At 40.6% G+C, this 11374-nt stretch overlaps 1 protein-coding gene across 1 annotated transcript; it reads left to right on the top strand.

Moving 5' to 3' along the window:
- The first annotated feature begins 4515 nt into the window (after positions 1–4515).
- On the top strand, positions 4516–6800 carry LOC139606556 (putative uncharacterized protein DDB_G0283431). The gene is made up of 3 exons (XM_071458807.1): positions 4516–5002; positions 5099–5674; positions 6307–6800. The coding sequence occupies exons 2-3, from the start codon at positions 5301–5303 to the stop codon at positions 6383–6385; spliced, it is 453 nt and encodes a 150-aa protein (XP_071314908.1). The 5' UTR covers positions 4516–5002; positions 5099–5300; the 3' UTR covers positions 6386–6800.
- The last annotated feature ends 4574 nt before the right edge of the window (positions 6801–11374 follow it).

The following is an 11374-nucleotide window of genomic DNA, read 5'->3' on the forward strand; positions in this document are numbered from 1 at the left end:
AAAATATCACAAAGATCAGAGACTTTATGTCAATTTAAGATGTAGATAAACTGCTATGCTTTTAATGCTTTTATTGCCTTGACGACAGGCTTTACAGCTCTATTTTAAAAAGCAATCAGACGGTTTCAGCTGATCTGAAATGCAGCTACCAGGGTCGTAACTAGGGCCAAAAAATGTCAGTATAGAACTCCAGTCCTCAGATCAGTACATTGGCAGTGAATGGTTCAAGCTACAAGATAGTTATGAGGTCTCCTGACCCAGTACGAACCCTTCATATCTCTCAGGCTCAGTGGTTGTGCCTTGTAGTATCTGAAGTTCTGTATGTTATGTTGTGTGAATTTATGGATTTGGTATGTTTAGCTAGTAGTCCCCTGGTCAATAAGATTTAATGGCCTTAGTCAGAAGGTACTAGGGTAAAAAGATTTAAGGACCTTAGCTAAAAAGGTTTTAGGTCAAAAGGTCTAGGTGCCACTGGGAGATGGGTGACTCCCTCATCTTACGTAAGGAAGCCCTTTTTCTGCATTTACAGAAACCATATGTTGTACCTTAGGTTCACGAAAACAACCAGCCTATATAGACGGGGAATTAGAGCAGTTATTCAGAGGAGATTCACATTGGCTTCGACTCCTCTCTCAGGCAACCCATGGTGCTTGATTTGATGCTGGACTTCTTTGTAATAAACCTCTTTATATACAAGTAAGACGGTGTCAGCGGAGTTTTCTTCATCATCATCACATCATCGCTGCTTAAGAAACAACAGCCTGCAGTCAAAACAAAACATGGTAAAGCTTCCTTTACCTTCTCAGGTAGGTTGTAAGTCCAAGCTCACAACCTACCTGTTTACCTTTTGCATCTAATGAATACAGTGTGTTATTGTTTTCTCATTGTAACTCTGTAAAGCACTTTGGATTGCCCTTGTTCATGAAAGGTACTTAATGGATAAGCTTGCCTTTCCTTGCATGAAATGTAGATACATCAGACTGTAACTCTGTAGCACAAAAAGTTGTGAGTGTGTGAATAACTAATTGGTATTCAAAAGCAGTTCAGTAAATGTTTGGCATTCATCACAAGACCTCAAGCATGTGACCTCTGTCTGCCAAAACAATTTACTGGAGATCAGAATCAGAATCAGAATCAGAATTGGTTTTATTGCCAAGTATGTTTCCACATACAAGGAATTTGTGCTGGTGTTTGGTGCAATTGGGGATCGGGGGGATCAGTGACAGTGGGGCTCTCTAGCCTTGTTGATAAGGCTAATAGCAGACGGGAAGAAGCTGTTTTTGTGAGCTTGTCCTTGTTTGTAACAATCTTCCCTGCACGCCTCAGAGTCCTTGAGGCGTACAGGTCCTGGAGGGATGGTAGATTGTAGCCAATCACCTTCTCAGCAGAGTGGCTGATACGCTGCAGTCTGTTATTGTCCCTCTCCGTGGCAGCAGCGTACCAGATGGTGATGGAGGAGGTGAGGATGGACTCGATGGAGGTGTAGAAGTTCACCATCATAGTCCTTGGCAGATTGAACTTCTTCAACTGCCTCAGGAAATACATCCTCTGCTGAGCTTTTTTGATGAAGGAGCTGATGTTCAGCTCCCACTTAATGTCCTGTGTAATGGTGGTTCCCAAGAAGCGGAAATTCTCCACAGTGGCCACGGGGGAGTCGCACAGGGTGATGGGGGTGGGTGGGGCTGGGCTCTTCCTGAAGTCCACTATCATCTCCACTGTCTTCAGAGCGTTTTGCTCTAGGTTGTTCTGCCTGCACCAGGTCACCAGATGGTCAGTCTCCCACCTGTAGGCAGACTCATCGCCATCAGAGATGAGTCCAATGAGAGTGGTGTCGTCTGCAAACTTCAGGAGCTTGACAGACTGATGGCTGGAGGTGCAGGCGTTGGTGTACAGGGAGAAGAGCAGAGGAGAAAGAACGCAGCCTTGCGGGGATCCAGTGCTGATGGTCTGGGAGTCAGACACGTGCTTTCCTAGCTTCACGTGCTGCCTCCTGTCAGACAGGAAGTCGGTGATCCACCTGCAGGTGGAGTCAGGCACGCTCAGCTGGGAGAGCTTGTCCTGCAGCAGAGCCGGGATGATGGTGTTGAAGGCAGAGCTGAAGTCCACAAACAGGATCCTGGCATAGGTCCCTGAGGAGTCCAGGTGCTGGAGGATGAGGTGGAGAGCCATGTTGACGGTGTCGTTTACAGGCCTGTTGGCTCTGTAGGCGAACTGCAGGGGGTCCAGGAGTGGGTCAGTGATGGATGAGGTCATTATTACCAATTTCACACACTTGCTCATGTTAAGGGCTGAACTTAATCAGTTTGGGTGTGTTTTTATAAAACCTGAGTGATAAATTCCATAAGGTTGCTGTGAATGATTCAATAGTTTATATATTGCATTGATAGTTTGACAAACATAGCCTGTACAGACCTTTTTCACATCTTCAAAATGAAGACCACACTGCAACAATAATCCCTTTACATTACATTTATGAGTGTGGGAAAACATTTGAAGGTGAAAAAAGAAGAACTAAGAAAGAAGATGTGAAATTCCTATAGGAACAGAAACCTTCCACATAGCTATGGTATCACCCTGAATGTGCAATGATTTATGTTTTTGTGAAGAGAAAGTAAAGTAAAGTAATCTGATTTCTTTAAAGGAGTAATAAGTAGTAAGTAACTTATTACTCTTCCTGAGTAATTTGCCCAACAGTGGTCACATGATGCTTTTTGCGTTGTTAGAGACTGTATAAGCCGCTCATACACTATCAGGTTTTCTGGGAGGTCTAAAAAAAATACAAGTGTGATATGATAGTATGCTATTGAAGGAGACGGAGCTCAGCTCTGACCCAATGTAACCCCTGTTTTACATTGTATTAAAAGATTTGTCCAAGCATGAATATGGGAAATATCCATCCATCCATCCATTTTCTACCGCTTCTCTGGGCCTGGTTCGCTGGGGTAGCAACCTCAGCAGAGATGCCCAGATTTCCTTCTCCCCAGCCACCTCCACCAGCTCTTCCAGGAGAATACCGAGGCGTTCTCAGGCCAGCCGAGAGATACAGTCTCTCCAGTGTGTCCTGGGTCTGCCCCGGGTGTCCTCCCGGTGGGGCATGCCCAGAATACCTCCCCTGGGAGGCGTCCAGGGGGCATCCTGACAAGGTGCCCGAACCACCTCAACTGGCTCCTTTCGGTGTGGAACAGCAGCTCTGCTCTGAGCCTCTCCCAAATGACTGAGCTTCTCACCCTGTCTCTAAGAGAGAGCCCAGCCACCCTCCAGAGAAAACTCATTTTGAATGCTTGTATCCGCGATCTCATTCTTTCGCTCATGAGCTATGGGAAATATACTGTTATATTTACAATTACAGGTAAGAAGGATATATAAGCACTTAAGTGGCAGAGCAGCTCAACCAGTTCTTCAGCCACTTCAAGGAAGAGAGAACAGAGTTGACCATCGACCCACCTCCAGCCAACTGCAGCCATGCACTCATCATCCAGTCTGCTGATGTGATACGCACCATCGTAAAAAAATCAACACACAGAAAGCAGCTGGCCCAGATGATGTCCTAGGGCGGGTTCTCAGAGACTGTGCTGCAGACTGCCATAGCAACCCTCAGTGACTACAGGCCCGTGGCACTGACACCCCCAATCATAAAGTACCTGGAGAGACTGGTCCCGCAACACATCAAAGATGCCCTGCCACCCACTCTGGACCCCCACCAATAGAACTAACAGGTCAACAGACAACGCCATCTCCTGTGCCCTCTACACTGCACTATGCTGGCTGGCTCACTGGCTACACTGTTCTAACTCCATGTGTCTGTTATTGGTGCAACCAAACAACACACCTATTGAATGACTGGTGTGTCACTTGTAGCATGCTCCATTATCAGGGCATATTAAAAGCTGTGTTTATGAGCCAGGGAAGGAACATGCTGGATGTTTGTTCATGCAACCGTGAAACTATCAGATTGTCAGTCCAACAATTTGAATATTGCTATTGCTCAAGTATCTGTCGGCGGTACATATTGCTGTTGTTTTATTGCCCAGATGTAACGTGGAGTCAGATGAAAAGAATTTCAGGGATGACTCTGTCAGCAGCTGGTGGTGTAATCTGATGACAGAAGTTTTCCTGCTTTTGAGTTTTACAGTATGTCATCTCCTCACTCCCACCACAGGGTTTTATAAACTGTCTACATCCAAATGTAAATGTTAATATCTCCTATGGCTAAATATGCCATTCATTATGATTTAGATCTTTAGTGGATCAAAGCAAAGCCTTTTATGATCAGTGCTTAAGGAACAAAAACACCCAACCCAACAAATAATAATGATAATAATAATAATAATAATAATGAACTTTATTGTTTTTGATAAAGCACCTACACTTTCAAGTGTATATAAGCAATTTAACATATACTGCACCTCTAGCACTTTAGACATCGATTTAAAAAAAGAAAAAAAAGAACAGGAAATAACAGGTTTCAAGTGGTATAAGTTGTGAGGGTATAAGCTGCAGTGTGTCAGCAGATGCCAACCGCACATCAGAGATGAAGGAATTACCGTTACTGAAAAAATTTTTTCTCAAGCAGCTCAGCACCTTCGCTGCAATCATTGTGATGTTTACTTACAGTATTTTGCTTGACAGAGACTTTGAATGCACTTGCAGATCAAACCACGGTGACTGTGTTTTATACATGGCACTGCCCATTGGTATCATATTTGTATTGATACTCTATGCAGACATGATACTTAAGAGAATGTGTAGATACACAGTTACCTGCTCTCGTGGTCAGAGACGCTGCACATCTCACTGCTGCAGTTTTTGTGATTCTCTCACCCGTCACATTTTAAAGGCAGGTTTAGTTGGTGGGCTGTGGGCTGCCTTTGTGCTAATCGATGGAGACTGGTTTGTTTGCTGTGAGAATAAGAAGTTTGATCCACAGTTAGCCTGCAAGGACAAGAACAACATCACAGCTGAGGACCGACTAAACACTGCTGAACTGAAAAATGACTCCAGGGTGAGGGTTCTTCTTCTTTTATTAATTGACCTGCAGGAAATGACACAAAAACTCTGGGATTCCATAATGACACAATTTTTTCTTTTTCTTTTTCAGCTCTATGGCTCCTCAGTACTCCTTGGTATTATTTGTGTGGTGACCATTATGTCATGGTTTAGATGTAGGAAATGTTGCTCAAGCAGAAGTACTGTATATTACAAACTGATTTTGGAAGAGGAGGGAAATGTTCTGAAAGCGATTCTGAGGGAATCTGCAAAGGAAGCACTGACCAAAGAAATCAAGGCCAAAATACAAGGTGATGGAGACTGGGAGGATTGTTTTGATGTTGCAGCAGGATTTATCAAGGAATCCACCAAACCAACTCTTCCTCAACAACAACAACAACAACTACAAGGAGAACAACAAGAACCACAACAACAACAACAGGAAGAAAGAGAACAACAAGAACCACAACAACAACAACAGGAAGAAAGAGAACAACAAGAACCACAACAACAACAGGAAGAAAGAGAACAACAAGAACCACAACAACAACAACAGGAAGAAAGAGAACAACAAGAACCACAACAACAGCAACAACAACAACAACAAGAACAAGAACCACAACAACAACAAGGAGAGCAAGAAGAACCCCAGCAGGGAGAAGGAGCAGCAGCAGGAGACCTGGCTGGGGTAAGGTTTTATCAGCTCCTGTCAGCTTCATGTCAAACTTTGAAATCTTCATCATTTTCCTCTGGATGCTACCGAGCACTTTGAGTTATTCAGGCTGCCAGATGTTACCCTCGCTAAAATGTCTGTCTCTATAGAAACGAACAGCTGGGAGTAGTTTTCTGAGCTCATGAGTCTGTCCAACTGACCATCACTGTCTTTATCAACAAGTTCATAAAAACCTTGGAGCAGAAGCTAAACTATAGATCATATTGATATTTTTCATGTTTTACTCAATTACATTTTATGTAATTGATGTTATGTTTAAATATTTGAAATTATGTCTATTGGTTTAACTCCACTATATTTCATATTTTAAACATTAAATTTTTCTGTCCATTGTATGTGAAAATTCACTCTATTGAAATTCACATCCAAGTCTGGAACAAATTCATATTTTCATTGTTTCTCTCCAACGTCACCCTGTGTGTCGGGCCCTGTAGTGGAGATCAGTTCATCAGTGATCAGTCTCCACTGTCTGAGCATGTGTAACTTTGCCTTTTACATGCATCATAATGAAACTGATATTTTGTCTCAAGGATAAGATATGACAGCTGCTTCTTCTTTTTATTAATTCTCCCATTTTTTTTCTGCAGACGGCGACCCACTCAGAACCGTCCACCAGTTCCCACCAAGAACAACCAGTGTTTGATAGTGTATAGTGGTACAAGATGACATAAAGTCTGACCATCCGAATACATCAAAACAAAATCTGTTTTTGTTTCTGTGTTTCCCCTCACATTTAAAGAAAATGATGATGATTCAGTTTTTGCTTTGGAGGTAGTAGAAGTAACTTTTGAAGTCCTTCTTTCTTTGTTTTTTTTAAATGATTATTACACTTTGATCAACATTCAATGTAACTGCTCAGAAAGAATAAAATTAAGATTAAAAATCTGTATTATAAGTAAGTATAATTATTATGTTTTTAAACTTGTACTTTTCTCCTGTAATCATCTTTTAACCACCTGTAATTATATTTTGTATTATTGTAAAAAGCTCCTGATAACTGACAAAAAGAAACTGTTCCTTCCACCAACACTCTGTCATTATTACTGCTGTACAGTAAAATAAAAAAATAAATTATACTTCATCAAGACTTTAGTATTTTTGCTTAATAAAATTTCCAGTGGAAGTATTTTAGCAAATATTTAAGTTAACAAATGAAATACAGTTGGGTCCAAAATGGTCTTGGACTTTTGGACCTCAGTGTATGAAATATAAGATTTGGTAAAGTTGAAATACTGACTCCTGATATTATAGGACTGAAGTCATTAAATCAGGGGAACAGCTGGTTACCTGTTTGAACGTGAGAGTTCCCCAGTGCACACAGCTCCTGGACGCACAGAGCATGTGAATGATGGCGGAATGCAGCCATTACAACATGGAGGCCACATCACATGTTCTCAGACCACTTTTTATTTGAATGATAATCAAATATTAAGATTGAACTGAAAGTAGAGGGAGGTCAATTTTTCTTTTTCGTTTATTGACTGTCTTGACTGCTTGTAACTTCTGTTTCTGCAGTTTTTACCATGGATGGAATATTTCAGTGCACAATCAGACGCAGATAACAAACATGTAGACTGAACCATAAAAGTTTATCTCATTTGCTCAGTGATCGGCCTGAATATGAGAAGAAAAAACAATGAACATTTATTTAATAATTACATGTTTTTACCAAAATTGTTCTGTTTTGCAAATGATTTGTCAGCCCACCTGCAGTATCTTTGTGGTCCACAGGTTGGGAACCACTGGTCTGAAGAACAGTCCTGAACTTCTGAAAACCCTGAAATAAAAACATGCTTAGATGTTGACTGCCGTCACTCTCATGTAAAATAAGGACTAGAATTATGTCTGCTCAGAATGCCCTGCTTCACTGCATACCTGTTCATGATCAAACTACCTGTCATTCTTTGTTTACAATGTACAGTATTGAATTATTGAGGGAATTAAAACAGTATCAGGTTTTTTGATATAGTACATTAAAGTCTTGTAGATATTAAAGATGAATATATGAACCATTTTAAGTGATAACTGTCTGGAAGCTTTTTTAAGATGTATGTGTATGAAATGTGAAAGGTTCTTCAGTTGTTTTCCTTCAGCCTTTCTGATGGAAATATGATAATACAAATATGATTCCACTGTAATTAATCCAGCTGTCTTGATCCTGTGTAATAGCAGGTGATTAACTCTTGATACTTTTTACTATGTGCCCACAAGCAAGGCACATATTTACACAAAGTCTATTTTTGTTTGTCTCACAGGGACCGAGAGTTGTTATCTCACTTGTACCGCAGCCACCTGAGCCTCACAATTCATTTGAGCTGCAAGGCAACATCATAAGGGACTGAAAGGGTTGCTGAAGCTGGGCTCAGGGTTTTATAAGAGAACAACCCTCAAACAGCCAGTTTGTAACAGTGTGTGGTGTTAAGTGCACTTATTCATCGGAATACAGAATTTCAACAGTTAAGAAAATGTAGTGCCAAAGGAAAGGACTGTTTGACAGGAAGATAAAGTGGGGAAAATATTCTAAATGTATCGTACACTTGTTACACTCAGTATACTTCCTTACTTACATCTTAGCTGCTTTTATTTGTTTTCATTGTCCTTAGTATGGGACTTTGCTCAGCTCAATCTGTGTTTAAATTTGCTCTAGAAACAAAGTTGACTTGACTCAAAGTGATATTGTTTTTTTCAGTGAGCATTTTTAAGTGGCTAAAATATGTTTTTTCTGCTGTCCCCATCAACAGCAGCACGTCGCTCCGCTTCTGTACCAGTACCCCTGCTTGCTTCTCCAAAGTGGGAACGTCAAGCCAAATCTACTGCAGGTAATACACTCTGTAAAAGCACCTCATACAACCTCACATCAAATAACCTGAACTATCACTTTAAGCAACAAAACAGAGCTTTACAGTAGTGAATATAAGAGGAGACAATGACGGTGATGATTTGTCTGAGTTGTTGGAAAACTAAGGTGGGGTGCAGAAAATTAAAGTTAAAGTGCTGCTAAAACATTTCAAAGATTCATTTGATCAAAGATCTGAACTTTTGTTTTGCTGTGATTTTAACTGCAGGAAATTATGACACATCTGGGCTCTAATCTCATCAAGACAGTTCTGTAAAATGGCCTGTTTGAAAGTACTGCTGGACATGATTAGCACAGCTGTGGTACTGTAGAGGATGCATGTAGAGGTATAGAATACAGTTATCAAATACACTGACAGCTTCCATCTATTCTGGGGATCCTCCACCCAACTAGCTCTGCAGTTAAAGTACTGATGGATGATTTTTGGTTCAGTCCGTGACACTCGCCAACCAGATCCAACACCATTATCAGCATGCTGATGTCATGTTGATAAGCTGTTCACGTAGCAGCTGCCTGGGCACCAAGAGAACAAAACTGCTACGCCAACATGCTGATAAGAAGCCCACACAGCAGCAGCAGTCACAGCGTGAATGTCAACATGCTTTAGTGATTCATCTCTAAACACCCACCAATCAAATCTGCCTGGCACCAGTGCAGACAGGTAAGAAGATGCCCAGGACATGAAGGGCCCCTCCCACACATCAACTTTCACCAATATCCCTTTTCTTTCCTCTGTTGGTCATGGACCTACTGCACCCTGTGGTGACCCCCATGGTTCATCTTTCTTTACCAACACACATCTGAAGTTTTTTCTTAAACTTTAGATAATGAGTGAAATCGTGGCTAACATTATCTCTATCCCCTCTGCTGGCAGGTTGCAACAAGCACCACAGGTTAAAGGACCTGATGCCTTTTTGCAGTCATCGTGTCATTTACTGCCCTCTTGTGGTGGCAGGGGGGTATTGTTCCTGGAAGACTGCTTTACTTCCAGACTTTGTTGGTAGTATTTACTGTGCAGTAGTTGCCTTCAGCGTCCACGTCACTAAATCCCCTAACTGAACTTCTGTGTTGGGAACAGTGAAAATGCCTAATAGATGAATGTCTTCCTCAGAAATGAGTTGCTGAATATGCAAAATAACATTTAAGTAGCAATAACATACAGTAAATATATTTTCTTGATTTCTCTAGAACTGTAAGCAGAACAAGATAATGTAGGAGCTTAATGATACTATGATATTTACAAATTTAGCCTTTGGTCCTGGTTAATACTGAGATTCAGTACTTATTCCTAATCAATTCACTGCAAGTCAGGCTGAGTAGGTGCTCAGAAATCATAGGACTGCAAGAGGAAAATGTTGTAGGCCTAATGTGCGCTATAGGCTTAGCTCTTTTGGTTGTGTGGGCTGAAACAGTGAGGACCTCAGGCTGGACAGTTACCCTGATGAGGTTGGGATTTTAACATAGGGCCCTCATGTTTTCAATTACAGTTTTGGTAGTGAAATGGTTGAAACAGACAAACACATTGTGTTGTTTTTTCCTCATGTTATGATCATCCTGTACTAATTTCAAGATCCCTGAAAATACTTTTCATAAAATAATACATCTGAACATATTTTGTTTTTGTTTTTTCATACAAAAACTTGTATCTTTGATTTAATTGATTATCAATGATTGTGAGCAGACATCCTCACTTTGGGAATTTCAGATCCTTTTCATGTAGAATAAACAGCCAGGCAGACATTCCCTCATGTTTATGTATTTTTCATTTTTTAAATGTAGTTTATATGGGATAATTCATAGCATTCTGTTGTTCACAGTTAATAATTACATAATAATTAGAGCAAAACTTTTCTTACCTAACTGTCACCAAGTTTAAATGCTACAAACACAAGAGGACAGAAACGGTGAGGGAAAACTTTTGGGTGTGTCTGGTTTGAAGGATAACTGGTTTATTTCAACCTCATATATTTCCCATAAAATGTGGTTATGTTTCATGCAGTGCAAGCAGAGCAAGTAGCACTATAAAAATTTACATAAGGCACCAAAAACTTTCTGAAACAAATGAAGGCACTGGTGAATTCTCACACAGACACCTGCAGCATGAGTTTGGCAGCTGTGTCGCCGATCACTGAGGACGCCCAGATATTTATATGAGCTGCCTGATGTCACAGCAACAGAACTATGGCTATATTCATTACATTACATGCTGAAGTGTCCCAACATTGACAGGGGTCAGTGGAGAGATGAGGATCCTTATCCTCATCAACCTCATCATATATTTTGTCTGCTAACCTCCAAAACACATTAATATTGTTATTCTTGTACATATGCAGTTCACACTTCATTAGATTTGTGCATGCATGACAGTTTTGGACCTTAATGGTGATCACACCAGGGCTGGATACAAAATGTTATTGAATTAATTCAGTAATTTATATCTGAAAAACAACAGTGTTGTTAAAATAAAATGAATTAGACTTCAACAAGAAAAGTAAGAGTAAACTAATCTTAACTAGTTTTAATGTTTTCAGTACATATAATCAAAAAATATAAATTAATCTAACATTAAACTTTGAACCTCAGTGCTTCTACCAGTCATCATATTTAAGGGAAATAAAAACCAACATTAATAAAAAGCTTCATCATTCAGTCATAGTCAACGGATGAAACAAGAACTCAGCTTAGGTCTCGTATGACATACAGGTTCAGATTCCTGGTGATAATGTTATTCACTACGTGCAGTTGATTTCTAGCCAAAGCAGGAAAGGCGCGGTGACTTGTCAACACATGCTGGTCTT

This window comes from Trachinotus anak, unplaced genomic scaffold (assembly GCF_046630095.1).
Source record: "Trachinotus anak isolate AG129_WGS33_773 ecotype Australia unplaced genomic scaffold, CSIRO_AGI_Tana_v1 ptg000022l, whole genome shotgun sequence".
Taxonomy (NCBI): Eukaryota; Metazoa; Chordata; class Actinopteri; order Carangiformes; family Carangidae; genus Trachinotus; species Trachinotus anak.

Excerpts from the sequence above, each read along its gene's own strand:
- LOC139606556 (XM_071458807.1), top strand. The coding sequence starts at position 5,301 with ATGGAGACTGGGAGGATTGTTTTGATGTTGCAGCAGGATTTATCAAGG. Across the intron at positions 5,675-6,306 it reads CAGCAGGAGACCTGGCTGGG|ACGGCGACCCACTCAGAACC; the intron begins GTAAGGTTTTAT and ends TTTTTTCTGCAG.